The sequence below is a fragment of the Coturnix japonica genome, chromosome 10, assembly GCF_001577835.2.
Source record: "Coturnix japonica isolate 7356 chromosome 10, Coturnix japonica 2.1, whole genome shotgun sequence".
In the NCBI taxonomy this organism is placed as follows: Eukaryota; Metazoa; Chordata; class Aves; order Galliformes; family Phasianidae; genus Coturnix; species Coturnix japonica.
The window spans coordinates 12,861,964-12,878,976 of NC_029525.1; the positions used below are offsets into that span (position 1 = coordinate 12,861,964).

Sequence of the window (17,013 nt, forward strand, 5' to 3'; positions counted from 1 at the left end):
CTCCTCAGTATTTAGGAGTTTGGAAGTCTCAAGCATTTCTGAAAATGAAATTTAGGATCCAAATCGTGTTTTGAAAAACTTAGCCATTGTTTCCAAAGAAAACTGTTCTAAAGATGACTAATATCCCTGTATTAAATGGTTCAGTGCTGCTCAGCTGAGAGTAAAACAACATGGCAGTGAGCGGCAGCAGCCCCCAGTTTACACCCAGAAATGAACTGGAAAAGTGCACCTGAAGAGCAAAGCAGATCAGGTTTTGCAGGTAGGCCAAGAAGGAATGCAATCTGTAATAGTAGAAGTGATGATTAGTGGTTTTTAAAAGAAGATATCTTGAAATTAGAACTCGAGGTGAGGGTGACGGCGAAGGCCATCATCAGAAAGACACGTGGCTGGGGATGTGAAGCATGGCCCAAAAAGCTCACAGAGTTCAAGGAGTGCTTGGATGCTACTCTCATATAGAGGCTGTGGGCTTTGGGTGGTGCTGTGCGGGGCCGAGAACTGGACTCGATGATCCCTTCCAATTCGCGATGTTCTGCAATTCTGTTACCGTTCATTTTATTTATTTACTTAGAACGCGCAGTATTTATAGGTCCTCCCTTTAACCTTTAGTTCACGAACAGGAGCACGAAAACAACGCTTCCCAATGGACACAGCCTCATCCCATATGAAAACTTCCACCCCGGTTGCGGGCATCACTCGGGGGTCGGGGGCTGCTCCGGGGGCCGTAGAGGAGCGGACCACGCGTATCCCGGGACGGGGCTGCCCCGCCTCCCGCGGAGCCTCCCCCCATCCCCGTGCTTTCCCCCGCCCCTCTCGGCATCGGGCTCGCGGATCCGGCCTGCGCGGAGCTGGCGGAGCGAGGGAGAGCGGCACGGCGAGGGGAGGAGAGACGGCAGCAGGAGGAGGAGGAGGAGGAGGCGGCGAGCTGGCGATGGCAGCAGCCCGCGGGCGGAGAGGCAGCAGCCGCGGGCTGCCGATGTGAGCGGCGCCCGGAGGAGGAGGAGGAGGAGGCGGCGAGCTGGCGATGGCAGCAGCCCGCGGGCGGAGAGGCAGCAGCCGCGGGCTGCCGATGTGAGCGGCGCCCGGAGGAGGAGGAGGAGGAGGAAGGAGCGGAGCAGCCGCGGGGCCGCCAAACAGCGGCGGTGCCCGGAGGAGGATGAAGGGGAAGCGGGGCTCGGCGGGCGGCGGGGAGCTGCCGGGGGCCGGCGCGGTGCGACAGAGGAGGCGGCGGAGGAAGGTGTCCTGCTTCTCCAGCATCCAGCTCTTCCTCGTGTCCGAGTGCGCGCTGATGCTGGCCCAGGGCACCGTGGGTGCCTACCTGGTGAGTGCTCCGCTATCCACCGAGCCGCGCACCGGGGGGAAGTTGCTGTGAACGCGAGGCAGCCCGGCTGCGTATGTGTGTGTGTGTGTGCTAGTCTGACTCCAGCACGGCTTTTCCCGGCTTAAATGACTCAGCACTGTCAGGGGTTCCCCTCCCGCTGCCCCTCTCGCGTGTGCGGCCGCAGCTCGGGCTCCTCCGGGTGCGGGGATGGATGCGCTGAGCGGCGGCCGGCTCCCGTTGCGGGCTGCGGGGCGGCCCGGCTCAGTGTGAACACCGAGAAAACCTGCGAGGAGGAGACACATCCCCCCTCCCCCTTCTCCTATGCTGCTAATTACCCCCGACCTCTTCAGGTGGTAAAACACAGCAGCCCCACGCGTCTGCTCGGTAAGCAAACGCAAGACTTTGCGCTGAGTCTCATTGCGGTCTGGTGTCAGAGCAGGACCGAAGGAAAGAGTTGGGAAGGTGTCAGTGAGGCTGAGCTCGTCTCTCCGAGCACACGAAGGGCTGCGATTCCAGCAGATGCAAGCGTAGAGTTGAATCGAATATCTCAAAATAGCGTGCTGGATTTGAGAGTTATAGTTTCCATGGAAAAGAAATGTAGTCGTAAATCTTTAAGGCTCTTTGAGGCTGTACACGTAATATATTACAAAGTATAAGAGCTCTGCATTCCGTGCTTGTATTTGGTACTTAGCGCTGCTTCTCGCAGGCTCATCTAATTATGTAAATCTGTGCTCAGTGTGATCTGTAATTTTTCCAGGTATGTGGCTAAAATGAATGTGGTTAGTATTCGCTGTTCATAAACGTGGAATGGAAATTTGCAGTCATCTGTGTATTACCGAGCACATCAGTTTAGTTTGGAATGTACCTGTAATTCCAAAGGAATTGTGTCGAGATAAATCCAGTAATTCTTTCTTATGTGAGTAGCACCTTGGTTTGAGTGTATGTTGTTAGCACTGAGCTCCTTGCAAAGTGAGCTGTCAGCCTGAATGAACCAGGGATAATCCTTGATGGCCAAGGGGTGACCCATGGAGGTGATGTCACCCAGCGGGCACTAGGATGCTGGAAATGTGTATGTGTGTGTATGGCCACGCTGTGCTGGTGTGTGAACACCTGCTGTGTAGGATCAGCAGATGAGTCCTTAGCACGGCATTTCCCCCAAACTCATTGCATTGCACTCTGCAGCCCTGCAGTTCTTGTCCTGTTTCTCCCATCTCTCGGGCTGTGCTTTGCACTGAATGTAATGCACTCAGTGCATGTTGGAGTGTTGCTGCCAGAGCCTTGGCTCCTTCCTCTGATGGTGAACTCAGCCCAAGTGCTGCTGTCCTCATGGAGTGAAGTGCATCCTCACCAACCTGAGCACTGAGCCCTGGTGCCAGCTTGGCAACTGGTCAGTGGGAGATATAGAAAACAGAGCTCCAAACAATCCCTAGTACGCATAAGCAGCGGCCCAGCTGCACTGTGCAAGTGTTCCTCAGTTCCCTGTATAATTCATCATCCGTCACTGCAAATACCACGCAGTTCTCAGTACAATGAACAGATGCAAATGCGGAGTTATCTTTGGAGGGTGAACTGGGGTGAGTGCTGCGCTCACAGGTGTTGTGGGGCAGCAGAAGCACAATGGGAGCAATGCATAGTGAAGGCATGGTGGACCTAATCACTTCTGCAGACCTGTGGGATCAGGTGCTGCTCGCAGGTGCTGTCTCAGGACCAAGCACAGCTGAGCGCTGTGGAGTAGCTCAGGTGTAGCTGGGTGTGAATTAATTCACTGCTGGCCTCTGTGTGGCTGCTCCCCAAGGGATAAATTAATAGGTGAGAGCAACCAGAGAGACGAATAGGGAGATGCTGGAGAGGCACTTACAGTGCATAGTTCTGGGCAGTTGGTTAAACTACTAATTTTAGCTTGTCAGCAGTGACTGAGCACCACGTTCATACTGTGCTTGGCCACACGTGTAGCTTTCCCTGGTTATTTGCAACTCAGGAAGAGAAACCCTTTTGTTTTCTTTATGCCTTATATGGTGACAAGTGGATTTCCTCACTTCTGTCTGCCTGGCTCTGCATGGGGAGACCGTGGGGACAGCACCTCTGCATGGTAAGGAAATGAGATGGGCTTGGCTCATCAGGAGCGGTTGGAAAGCTCAGTTTTGGTTTTGCCTTTCATGTTGGTAAATGTAAAAGGGCGTGCTGTAATTTCTTAATCTTCTTAGAGATGTAGAAACTTTTTTCCCTTGTTTTCCCTGCACAATGAGCCAGCGGCACCCGCTCGAGTATATGTGCAAAGTATACATTCATTATGTGGTTTTGAAGCAAAGATCGTTCATTTCTATTTGTTCATAAAACATCGTGCTTGCCAACAGGGCTTTATAAATAATAAATGCTGATAAAAATCTATAAAGTCCAATTCTTTTTCCCACAGAACTCTGCAGTGAAAATACCGCAGGATGCCAATAGTGGTGGCCTATGTTTGATTAGTGTGGTGTTTGTGAGGTTCTTCTTGTGAAGTTTTAGGGGTTATTTGATCAGGATGATGCTCCAGAATGTTTTGCTCTTTCTGCCTGCAAAATGCACGTGTTCCAGACTGACTTGGTGCTGTACTCTGCTTATGTAAATGCAAGCCTGTGCTTCTGCCTTAATTTCTGGAGTTGTTGAATACACCCAGTTATTTCCATATTCCTGTAAGGTTCTGAGCATGTGTTTGCTTGGCTTTATTTCATTACTCCTGCTTGCTTTTGGAAACTTGAATTTCCCAGTGACTGCAGTGGCGCTGGGCTAAGTGCTGCTTGTAGGCTGCAAGCATTCCTGCTGCAGAAGTTACTCAGGGTTTAACAGCAACTTCTGAAAGCCTGGATGATTTCCAGCCCCTGGGTTGCTCTCTGGGAGCTGAGGTCTGCAGATGGAAGAGCTGCGTGTTAGCTGGTGCAGATGGCACGAGGAGGGAGAGATGGGAACATGCGTTTTGCAGCCCTGTGCCTTTCAGGCGGTGCAGCACTGTGCTGGCCATGCAGCCACGGGGCTTTTCATCATGTTGATTTGCATACCTTGGCAGCAGCCCCCCCCTCTGCTCCTTGAATTCCTGCAGGCGTTATATTTTGGAATATTTTAACTGGTACTGATGCTTCCTATGCTCTGATGATTTGTTGCTGGGGTGTTTTGTCACCCTGCCTGTCAAAAGCTTCTGCCTGGCCAGTGGCAAAATCACACTGTAGCCGAAGGAAAAAGGCTCTTGGTTTGCCAGCCAGGGTTTTTTGGAGCAGGGGGGCAGTTTAATTTTCTCTCCCTCTGTCCTTTAGCCTCAGATTGCTCTGGCTTGAACTGACCTAGATGTGAGCACCCAGCATCTGCCAAAGTCACAGGCTTCCTTAGATGGAGGGCATGTATATGGGAAGTGTGTTGGGAAGCGGTCCCTTGGTGTGCTCTGGGTATGGCTGTTGTTGCAGAACTCGACTGAGATGCCTCTGTTTGCTGCAGCTCTGAATGTAGCTATTCATGTGTTGTATCAAGTGGTAGGGGATGACTGGCCTGAGCAGGAGATGGAAAGGAAAATAATTAGTCCTTCCTCAGGAGGGTTCATTGGTGTTTGCGTGGGAATGAATGCCAAATTGTTTCTTGTTTTCCTGAATGAAAACTTTAGAGTCATGCTTAACTTTGCTGCAAGAGCTTTGCCTGTGCTGCAGCGCTCAGATACGGCTTGCAAAAGCCATCCTAATGTATCTGCAGTAAAAGCAGTACTGTGTAAATCAGGTGAGGTTGTGGGTACTGATGAGGTGTGTGACGCCACAGAATCATAGAATATCCTGAGTTGGAAGGGATCCTATGGATCACTGAGCCCAACTGCTGGCTCTGCATAGGACCATGCAAAAAACAGGCCATTGAGGGGACGTGCTCATTCTTTTGGGTCTTTATTACTGTTGGTTGGAGCCTGGGTTATTAATGAAGACTTTGAAATACCAAATTGGTCCAAGTGCTGTAGTGACCCAGTGCAACTGGCCTTGAGGTCAATGGCATCCACATGGGGGATGTCATTAAAGCCCACTTATCACAGCAGAGCATCTTGTGCATGCTGCTGTACCACAGTGCCCAGGGAATGCCTTTGTACCCGAGTGCCTGCAGGCTGGATGGCCTGGCTGGGAGGAGTTCTTTAGGCATGGGGGATGAAGCTGGGATTAAGTGTGATTCTGTATTCCAGTGCTGAAGGTATCAAGAACACTTCTGCTCAGTTAAGAGCAGCAGAGTCCAAGTGGCTTCAGCACTGACACAGCAAGGAATTCCATTTTCGGGTGCTTCACTCCAGTGGCTTAACTGCAAGAGCATTCTTTCCCCCACTGTATCTACTGATTTATTGTTTTTTATTCAAGTATTTATTTTCCTAGAATAAGAATCTGCTTTAAAATACCACTGCTTTCTTTTTTTCCTTTCCGTTCTCAGCAGTGCTGAGTAATAAATTAGCTGTAATGCTCATAATTTATTTGTCAGTGGGGCATTAAAGGGGGGAAAAACATAGAGAGAAAATAAATGTTTTAACGGGGGTGAAGATTGCCAAGCATTGGCTGGTTATTGCTTACAGTTCATTTTTCCCTAATACATCTTTGCTGGCTGTGTTATTTCTGGAAAGTTGTTTCTAGTATGCCTTTCCCATTAGGGAATATTGTCTGTTTTGCAGCTGAGTTGCACAGAAAGTTATTCTGAACCGGCTCTGCTGAGTGCATTCATAGTCGTCTTGGAAGGCTGCTGGTGTTAGTAGGGTCTGTGACTGCAGGGTGGAAGAGAAGGGTGCTCAGCTCTGGGTTCTGCTGCCTGCAGGCTCTTCTGTGCTTCGGGTCAGTGTTGGCTCATTAACATGAAAACTTCATGCAAATGAGCAGAAAACTTCATGCAAATGAGCAGAAACAAATTCTGGCCCATTCTCCAGGTTGGGTTTTAAGTACCAAGGAAGGTTTGTGAGTGACTGACATTTACACTTTGGTTTAAAGTTATGATTTACCTTCTGCTAATAGATGAAATGGGGATAGCCACGTATTTATCTCTCATAATATACGCTCTGTGCCGTTTGCAGTGTAAGTCCAAACTTAAAATCCAACGGCTTCTTGATTAAACGTGTTTAAAAGGAAAGCACGTTTGACAAGTGAGTGTACAGACCAATTGCTTTTAATGTTTAATTTTTTTTTCATTATTTTTAACAGAAAAGTTTGGCAGCTTTTCCATTCCTTTTTTTCCGAGCAGCATTTGTGAGCCTTGAAATAAAGAGCAGTCTGTTAGAAATGTTATGATCCATCGTAAAAATGATAATAGTAATAAAAAAAACCAAGAACAACCAAGTCTCAGTTCTTTGGATTATCCTTGACCCCCTCCAACTCTTTTGCAATGGCTGCGTGCTTGCGTGACGAGCAGGCCCGTGAGTTTTGATGTCCTTCAGTATTAACGCAGCTGAGATTTTGAAGGGATTGTGAATTAGGTGAGAGAATTCAGTGATGTGGAGGTCTGGGTTTGTTAAGAGTTACCCTGCATAGAAATTGTAGCATAGCACCCATCCCAGAGGGTCAGCTGAGCTGCGATCCCTCTCCTTCTCTACCAGGTAAGCAGATATTGCTTGTTCCCCAGAAAGGAGCATTTCTCAAGTTGCATGAACTTTCTGTTCCCTTACTTTCAGGCTACTGTGAAAGTTCAAGACCCAGCTCCTGTTCCGCTACAGCAGTATAAATTTATTGCTTCAAAAGAGTTATTCTGCAATTCATCAAGAAAAAATTTGTCCTCTGTGTATAATGAGCTCAAATGTTTCTTTATTTGTATGCTCCCTGGTCTCTGGCTGTTCCTTCACAGTAGCAGTGGATGATACTATTTACTAGGTGAGGTTGCAGCTTGGATGAATTAGCCTGGCTTTGTCTTATGATTAACTCCAGATGATTCTGTCAGTGATGTATTTGAAGCGTCATCTGAGGAAGTTTAAATAAACAGGCGATAATACTTAGTGTAGAAGTGCTCCCGTGAAGTCGAGAAGAAATCACGTATTCCTGTTGCATAGAAAAATGGGCCATAGGTTTTGATTTACCAGGTTTCATTTTATCTGCAGCAGAGTCAAGACTAGAACCCCAAGAGTGCCATCTCCAGGTCACCATATTGCAACTCTTAGACTCTGTTTCTTTGGGGACATATATGGCAATGCAAATGATACTGCCTACTCTACAAGAGATTCCACTCTTTGTACAGTATCAGTACAATAAATAGTGATAGCAGACTGTTGATGGAGTTCCTGGAGTGTCTGGCACTTCCTTCTGTTGGCACCAGGAGGGCTCTGCCCAGTTAGGGAAGCATTCTGTAAATGCTCAGAGAGATGGTCCCTACATATGAGATATTTCAGTTTGAGTAGATAGACACAAGCAGGGAGAAATGCTGTCAGAAATATGGATTGAATTTTGGGTAGACCTGTGTGGAGCCAGGAGTTGGATTGATGGTCCTTGTGGGTCCTTACCAGCTGGGGATGTTCTATGATCCCAGGTTTCAAGTGAGAATGCATGTGGAGATGGAGACCTACAAAGCAAATATGTCTTGAACTACCCCTTCACCCTGAGCAAAGATAGGGAAGAAACCACAGCTAAAATCAGGTTTTTTAAGCTCTCCAGTTAGCATCTTTCTCTTTCAGCCTTATTCTCGATGTGATACGCTTCTGCATTTTGATACCTAAACATTCCTTCCTGAACAGAGGGAGGCAGACCCCCTGTTTCCATTACACAGTGCCCGTTGCATTGAAGTTTCAGATCAGTGACAGGAGTTTGCATTGAGTGCCTGAAAGCACTCCATAATTTTATATGACTGCTTGCAGCAAGCATAAAAGCAAAGTCTTTCAGGTTTGTTGGAATATTTATTAGTCTATTTCTCCGTGGTTCAGGAAGGAGAAAAGCAATTTGCTTTGGTTTGATTTTTGTTTCCTTTCTGTTGTCTCTTTCTCATAATATCCATCCTTTCTCCCTGTCAAGCAGATGGTTCATCAACCTGTATTTCTAAACATCTTTATCTTTTCAGTGTCTGCAGCGATCCCATGTATGATTTCTGCATGGTTGCAGGCCCACTGAATTTTAAATGTATGGCTGCAAGGGCAGGTGTGGGAGCAAAGATGTTTTTTCATGCTTCATAATGGTCTGCTTTCTTGGTGGGGATTGCTAGAGTTCTCTTATTTTTAATATTGAAATGTCCTTTTAAAGCACTTACCGTGCTGTTCGTCTGTGTAATTTGTAACTCCTTAGTTTACAGAAGCTGGAGAAGGACTTAAAATTCAGTGTTACGGTGATCCATAAAATGACAGTGAAGTGTTTGAAGGAACCTGGATAATTCAGTTGTATTGAGGTCTTCGTGACTCATCAGCATTATGGTTTCTGGAGCAACTATGTCAGATTTCCTTTCAAGTTTTTTGGCGCTTTGATGTTTGTGTCTGAATCCAACGTTTTCTCTCTATATATGTATGTTTTTTTCCCACAAAGAAACTGAATACGTGGCTGTTTGGGAAGGGATCTGTGATGTGGGTGTGGAAGAATATAGAAACACTTCAGAAGATGTCACTTCTAGTGGTACAATCTCCCACTAAACCTTAGATTTTCTGTCTGGATTGAAATGGTCATTGCTCTGGGGTCAGTATATAAGGGGTAGGATTGAAGTATATATCTATCATGGGTGTGTTCTGCAAGATGATACCTGACGTTTGAGGTCTGTGTTGAGCAACAAATGTTATTTGCTTTCTTTAGTAGAGTCGCAACAGGAAGAGCTGCAAAAAGGTTCTTCTGGGAGTTTTGTTTCTTATTTCTGAGAAGGAGGATATGAAATAGCTGCTACCTCTTCCCACTCCTCTGCTTTGTGCAAACGGGGGTGGGTGCACACTTAGCAGTAGAACTGAGAGATGCCTGGGAGCATTAGGGTGCTGGGGTGCAGGCTAAACCTCATTGCTGTGGCTATCTTTGAGAGGCTGCAGGCAGCCTATTGTGTGTCTTGTACAGTAGGAGGACAAGTCTCCCACACCTCTGGATAACACCAGACTTGGATGTAGACATACGAATCTGTATTGAGGAACATTGAGGGAAAAAGGAGCAGTATCAGAAGCTTCCCTAAGAGAAACTGCAAACACTGAGTGAAAGAAAACAATTTGGAAGAATCATGGAGTCATGAAGGTTGGAAAAGACTTCTAAGATCACCCAGTCTAAACTCAACCTACCCTCACTGTGCCCACTGACCACATCCCTCAGTGCTGCACAGATATGGGCTGTTAGAGTGTATAGCCAGGCTCAGCCTGTGTCTGTGCAAGGTACCACTAAAACATACTGTTTCTCTCCTGCTGGCATCTGTAAGATGTGGAAATTGTGAGAATCAACCTCACCAAGCACCGTCAAAGAGGGAACCTTGAGCATGTAGGTCCTTTAGGAGAAACAGTGGGCAGCAGTTGTTTGGGTTTACCAGTAACAGAAAACTGTGTTTTTGTTTTTGTCTTGCTCAACATACAGGGCCGAGAGCAGTTAATTACAATGGGCCTTTCAGCCTCTGCATGAGATGCACACTTTGTTTCCTGCTGCCTTTTGCTAGTTATAATGCAGGTCCTTATGTCTGAAGTCAGCACAGCTGCTGGCTGAGGGGCAGGAGCTGCTGCTGAAGGGCTGCCTTGTCTGGTGGGTGCCTGTTTGTGAAGTGCAACGTTATTCCTTGGGAATTACCTCCTGATTTGTGTGATCCTGTGGTTGGTCCCATTGGAGGTTCTCAGCACTGTGATCACCTTCTGACCTCAGCTGTGCTTCTGCAGGGATGTGCATGCCATGTCGACTTCTACAGCTAAATCAACTTCTTGCTTCCAAGTGGTTGTTTGCTCATTTGACGCCACCTCTGCATTAACAAACGTTTCTGTGAATGAAGGAGTTTCAAAAACAGTTTGGGAGTTGTTTGATGGGCATTGGAGTGAAGCCATCCTAGCAAGCACATCATGTGCTGCGGGCACAGCTTTGTGGGTTTGCTGTTTGCAGTTTGCTTTGTCTTTTGGCATGATGGTACAAGCTTTCCCAAATGCTGTCCTTATACAGACACACAGTGTTTGCTGTGAATTAGGATACATCAAGGCTGTCTTATTATTCTTTATCTCAGTGCAGAAGGTTTAGATTTCTTCTTGCTTTCTCTTGTGAATACACTTGGGGCCTAAGGTTGAAGCCCTTGAAGCTGAGGACAGATGTTTTGATTTGAATCCTTCAGCTTAATTCAGTGTTGGACAAGTCTATAGCCAGGATGTTTATTTTACGTCCTTATTTAAGTAGATCCCTAATGAATCACTGTAGTTGTGTGTAAGGACTCCTGGGAAACTTTGGGTTCAGCCTCTAGGATAGTGTGTGGATGCAGCCTCTAGAACCAGATCGATCTTTGCTGTTTTTAAGTGCAAAGTGATACACTGTATCTTGGGTATTCTATGGATGGATGGACTCCAGAGTGCAATTTATTGGCTAGGTAACAACTCCATTAAATCTGAATGCAAAGTTCTTTTTGCTTTCATTGCATTGCTGGAGCAAGAGTGTTGTGTTGAGGAGAAGCTGGCTTGTTTGCATCCAAGAGATTATATTGTTTTTGTGCTTCTCAGCATAAGAGCTTGAAACCACTTGATTCTGCATAGTTGTGATTTTGAGCCAAAGGAGGGAAAGTCTGGAATGGAGTTATGAAGGCAGAGTTTCACTGCTTGGAGAGCTCCTTCTACATATGAAGAAAGTCTACCAAGTAGAGCTGTGGGGAATTTATAAGGTTTCACTGAATTAAGTGCAAATTCTCTCTAGGCAGGGTCTGTTGATGGTGGCATCTTGGCAGGGGTAGAAGAAAACTCCAGCCACGTGTGGGTTATGTTTTAAAGGCAGGGTTTTGCTTTGCAGTTTGACTGTCTGGAACTGTCATGTCCAAACTGACTGCCTTCATCAGTCAAGACTGATGTTTGTGCCCAGGGAAATCTGTTTTCATTTGCATTTGAGCAACGTGACACGTGGCAGAGCTGGGAGAAGACAGCTCTGCCATGGGTTAATGCTTGTTGGCTGAGCAACAGCAGTTCTTGGTGGAGATGGAGGCCAGGGCTTTGTGATGATGGAGTTCATTTCCTGGCTTTGATGTGGACTTCCTTGGGCATTCTTTGGGTTTTCTCTCTCCATCAACTACTTTGGTAGTTCTGGTGTAGCCAGGCTTCATGGGCGTCTTGTGGGCTGGGATTGTGGATGCTCAGCCTTTGCTTTTGGAGCCTTTGCAGGAAAAGACTTATTTGGGGCTGCTTTAGTTGCTCTGCGGTAGTGATGGATTGAAGAGCCTGAGGGTATTATTTTTCAAAGATGCTTTCTGAGCCACAGTCAAATTGACAGGAGTGACTTACTCTAAGTGTCTCTTTGAAAATGGCACTTTCGTTCCAAAGCCACTTAAGTGCTTTTGAAAAATCTCTTTGCCTATTATTGATTGCAGTGGATTGCTTCAGTGGTGCCTGGCTTCATTTAAAGCAGACTGGAATTAAAACCTAAACGTTATGTGCCTGGCTAATAAACTGGCTTGTAATTAGTACCTTTGGGAGGCAGGAACAGGGGGGAGCTGGGTATAAAGGGAATGACATTCCTGTAAAAGCTGTCTGTGAAGGATGAGGGAAGAAATGTGCAAAGAGATGAAAGTGTAGCATATGAAATGGGTGCTGAGGGTGCAGTGATGGGAAGAAAACGGGCATGAAGCTACAAGGAAAAGTTTAATAGGCTTACATTAAAGCAGACAGAATATCAAGCCTAGCAACTAGTAATATTGCATAAAGAATGATCTCCACCAATCAGACAGTTGGAATTAATGTAACCTGCAACCCCTGTTTTCTAGCATCCTCCTTGCAAGCTGGACTGGATGCATCAGCAGATATCTCCAACATCATCCTCTTGTATGGGAAACCCATGTTTAGGGACTGCTTTGCTGGAGTAGCAGGAGCTTCATTAGCTTCATTATGCTGCGTTACGTGCTTGTGTTCATTTTTCGGTCTGGTATTTGGCATGGTGTTGAACAAGGAGTGCAAAGCCTTTCCAATCCTGAAGTCTTGTGCTTTGCTCATCTCTGCACTGGTGGCAAGTGGAGGAGGTGGTAACTTCTTGGGTGTGCTCGCTGAATTTTGCAGGGTCTGGTGATTGTACAGTGAGGGAGGGGAACCCAGTGAGCTGCTCTTCAGCACCCATCTCTAACAAGGGTGGTTGTTAACACTGACGGCATAGGGTAAAATTTGGCCATCTGTGTGTACTTCCTCAGCAGACACATTTGTTCATTGGCTTTTTGATAGCTTGCTTCGTAGTGAACCCCAAGGAACAGGATTCCTGTCATCTGGTGAGACATCTCATTGCTTCTATCTGTTTTACAGGGAGCGTGTTGAGTCCAAGTGAGACTACAAGAAGCCTGCAAGCAATATCTAGATCTCAAAGTTAATTGTTCTTTAACTACAGGATGGTTTTTGTTGCCTGTATGGGGCTTTTTTGTGTGTTATTTTAAAAGGCAAGTGATGGTGGGGGATATGGAGTTGTATGGTTTGTGCTGTGCTCAGAGCTGCCCAGCTTTGATGTATGTCACAGGTCTGCCCTTCACAACTTGCACCCCACTCCTTTGCACCAGAAGCACTCAGATAACAGTGAGGTTCTCAGGTGGGAATAGAGGTCAGAGCACCTTCTCATCCTTTTTCCATGTCTGTTTACACCACAAGCTCAGTGCTCTCATCCCAGCCTGCCCTGCTGTACATGGTGGGAGCTCAGCAGCAGCAGGCACACAGCTCCCCTTCATACCCTTGGATGGCATGGAAGGAGAGTGGAGTGCTTTGCAAACAGCTCTGTAGGAGGGTGTTACTTAGCAAATGAGCAGGATGACACGGACAGCTCTTGTGTGGGCTGCAGTGTGAGGTGAGGAGAAGCAGCTTACGTGGTTGTGGGACTGGTGTGGGGTGTTGGCACTTGGGTGCTGGAGACCCCTAACACCATCTGCAGATGCTTGAAGTTTCATGCCTTTATTTTGTGAGTTACCACGAAGTGCTGCGGCTCAGTGTGCAATGTGGCTGTTCTGTTAGTTCCCTTCTAAGTGGCTTCCTTCCTCCCATCACTTACTAAACAGAAGTATTTTTGTACTGGTTGATGAGAAATGGCTCTAAGTTCTCTTTAAGCTGAGTTCCCATTTGCTGTAGCCGCGCATCCATGGTGGAGAGTGGAGCCTAAGACATATCAGCAAAGCCAGAGCAGATGTAGGGAAAAGGAGCAAGACTTGTCAGAAACCCTCTTCTCTCAGCATATAGCTTTTATATAATCACCACTGTCCTCCAACCGTGGAAAATGAATTCAGCTTCTATCAAAGCTCGTATTAATGCTGCTTCAGCGTGCCCTGCATGTGTCACTTCTGCCCTGCTTCTTGCCTGGTGCTGGGAGAGATGCTGCAGTCAGCTCTGTGGGCTTCACACCTGCACTGTGGCATGACTCGGGTGCAACCCTCAGCCCTGAATTCAGCTCTTCATCATAAATTAAGCTAACGTGAAGTCCTTTGCATGACAGGTTCTCTTGACAGGCTTGCATTGTGGTTTCTGTTGCGGTAAGCAGCCTTGCTTATAGTGTGAAGTCTTCACTGCAGATTTGCGTGGATGTGGGTGGGGAGAGGCAAAGAGCGAAGTGATGGCACTGCAGAGTTGCAGGTCAGAATCCTGCTTCTCTGGTGCTTTGGTGGCCCTTAGAAGAGGCTTTTCTTTGCAGTAAGAGCCCCCCAGAGACATGAGCTCTTCTCTGTGTTTCCATTGACCCATCTGCACAGTGCAGATCAGAGACCCTGGTCTGGAGCTGAACCCAGGATGAAGGTGCCCTGTTCGTGTGTGGATCTTAACTGCAGCCCTGTTTGTGGCATGGGGCAGCTGCCATGCTGTAGGAGCCTGCATTTAAGTTGGCATATACAGTTTAGGTTACTTTTTGTCTGGCTCCGTTCAGCTGCTCATTGGGCACAAGAAAAAAATATCTGTCTCTGAACGTATCAGAGATGCTCTGATGGATTCCTGTGGCTGTTTGCTTTCACAGAACTGGGCATTGGCCTCTTTCTGTGAACACTTGTTGCTGTGTGCTTATTGCACGTGGAATTCATGTTCCTCCTGGTCTGAAATGTGCCAGCAGTGCTGTTCTGTGCTGGGGCTAAGGCATGGGATCTGTGCGTGTTCACAATGTGTTATTTTGCTGCCAGTGAAAGTGACACAACATTTAAAAAGAAAGGTTTGGCTACCTGCTAGCTTTGTTGTAGATGTGCTGCTAAAGAGAAATGTGGGCTACAAATGGGTTCCGGCACTGGGTGTATTTATGCAGATCATTTGTCAGAGGCTGAAATACCACCTGCATTCATACAGCGAGGTGAATCTTCAGCAAGCTTGGGAGCAGAAGGGCTGCGTGGACACTGAGTCAGCAGCTGTGATAATATTCCCATAGGTTGGGACTTCAGAAGGGTGGAAACAGAAGTGATGTGTCTGCTCCAGAGCAACAGAAAAAGCTTTTTCAGGCTTCTCTACGTAGTTCGGTGTGGCCTGGAGCTCTGTACCTGTGTCTATTTTGAGCTACTGGTGACTCAGTGTCATTTCATGACGGACGTGAGGGGGAAGGTTGCAATTAACACCCCCCTGTCAGCCTCTCTGTTCTTATCTCTTCAAGTGGGGCGGCACTCCTCTGCTCTTCCTGAGAGGAGGCAGGGAAAGGGGCCACTCCCTGCTGTCCCATAGGGATCCTTAGGAAGCAGCTGCTGAAGGTAGCAGCCTCTCAGTGGTGTTTGCTGCAATAATTCCCTGCAAAACTGCTTCTCTTGCTGCATGGAGCAATATCCTTTCTGCTCAGGCCACTGAAAATCCTGACTTTGAGCGTGTGCTTAAGTTGAACCTCATCAATAAGCTCAGAGCTGGTCCCTAGAATATGGAATTAATTGTCCACACCAGGCAGTGGAGCGGAGCATGGATCTGAACTGCAGATTCCTACTGGCATCAGCACAGGAACTTGCAGATTTACTGGAGCTGGCCTGGAAACAGCATAGAAGCATGCAGCAACAGTGAAGCTAATAACACCCTACTTCCCAGCAGAGGTTCAGCTGCAGCAAAGGTAGCTGCAGCTTCTATTATCCCTGTCACGTGAATGCAAATTTCTATGCAGAGACTATTTCCAGCCCTCGAGCAGAGCCAGCTTGGGTGTGTTGGTATCACCACCCCTTTTGCTTTCCTGTGTGTTCTCATGCCCAAAGCCAGCACAGGTGTCAGAATCCACGGTGAGAACATCGTTCCCATCAGTGGACATGGAAAAGGTGTTGAAAGGAGCAATCGGCAGCCTGAGGTGGGCTGTGCCCATAGACTCACCATTCCCTTAGCCCTGTCCTGCATGGGTGCTGGAAGGGAGGCCCAGGGGACAGCCAAAGCAAGGAGGCTGAAGGCACGTGGGACTGGTTGTCCTCGTTCCAGGATGGCTCTTCGAGGAATCTTGTCTTTCCCAGCTTTGTAATGGAGACTGTGGGAGACGGTTGACGTTTGTTTTCCTTTGGGAACCGAGTTGCCAGGCAATTATTTTACACCCTTTAGCGCTGCAGACGTGTCTCTTCAAGTCCGATCTCTTACCACAGAACTGAGAAAATGTATTTTGCATTAAAAAGAAGCCTTTAAAAAAGGCCCTTCAGGCATAAAGTCAATGTGTTTTCTATATATAACCCTGTATTATTAATACAATGAACTTATCTGTAGACTCTGTGGGTGAATATGACTTGATCATTGGAGATGGGAACAATATGATATTCATTTTTGGTGCACTGTATTTGTGACTCCGTAACCGTGCCCCCAGCTTTTGATTCATTTCTCAGTGATAAAGTGGGGCAATAGTGTGAGGCAGGTCTGCGGATTGCATTTTTGCTGAGCATTAATGCAAAATAAACAGCCTATAGAGAGAACAAATTTGCCGTTGCTCAGAAACGCCAAGATCTATAGATCTGGGGCAGACAAGAATGATGAATGTGAGCAAGTATTATTGAACTAAGGCCAGAAAGGCACAAAAGCTTCCCTAGGTTTGGTTACAGGGATGGCAATATAAGTCGCTTTGGCTGAAAAAGAAAATTCAAGCTGGTGATTTATTTATTTATTTGTTTGTTTTCTCCCTTACTGTAGGAAATATTTCACTGTGCACATAATGTGAGATCACTTTCATTTTTCAATCATAGTGTTTCAGGGTGGACTTGGGAGGACCCTTCAGCTCAGATCCCTGTGAGCATTTGGACACGGCTGAGGCAGACAGGCTGTGTGCAGCCTTCCCTGGCTCTGTAAGAAGAGGAGGGAGATGAGGTCTGTGAGCTTGCAGTTAGCGTGCAATGAGCTTTAATTACTTGCGGTCATTGTGTGTTAGGTCGTGTGTTCACAAAGGCAGAAGGCTGGGTTACACGGTTTCTCTAGGTCCTCAGCCTGGCTTTTTGTTTGAGGACAGTGTGCAGGTGCCCAAAGTGGTGCAGGTTACAGTGGTTCAGTTGGTGTATCTGGTGCAGGCTTACCCTGGAGGAGTGTGAACTTGCAAAGCAGCAGCAGACCTCTGATATCATAGCTAAACCTTAGTGCTGAGTGGGAGATGTTTGAGTGGGTGAAATGGGAATTGTGGAGGCAGAGGATGTAGTTGGAGATGGAGAGGCATTTTAGCAGGAGGTTGTCCATCCAAAGCCTGGGTGCT

At 47.1% G+C, this 17,013-nt stretch overlaps 1 protein-coding gene across 2 annotated transcripts in view; it reads left to right on the forward strand.

Moving 5' to 3' along the window:
- The first annotated feature begins 818 nt into the window (after positions 1-818).
- The window catches only part of SLCO3A1 (solute carrier organic anion transporter family member 3A1), a 104,133-nt gene continuing 87,938 nt past the window's right edge, over positions 819-17,013 (forward strand). Inside the window, exon 1 of one of the 2 annotated variants that reach the window (XM_015873136.2) lies at positions 819-1,318. In XM_015873136.2, coding sequence (XP_015728622.1) covers positions 1,154-1,318 — 165 coding nt within the window. In that variant the 5' untranslated portion in view covers positions 819-1,153. Of the gene's footprint in view, positions 1,319-3,178; positions 3,408-17,013 lie in introns of those variants that run through there. The other variant, XM_015873137.2, reaches the window with a different exon arrangement.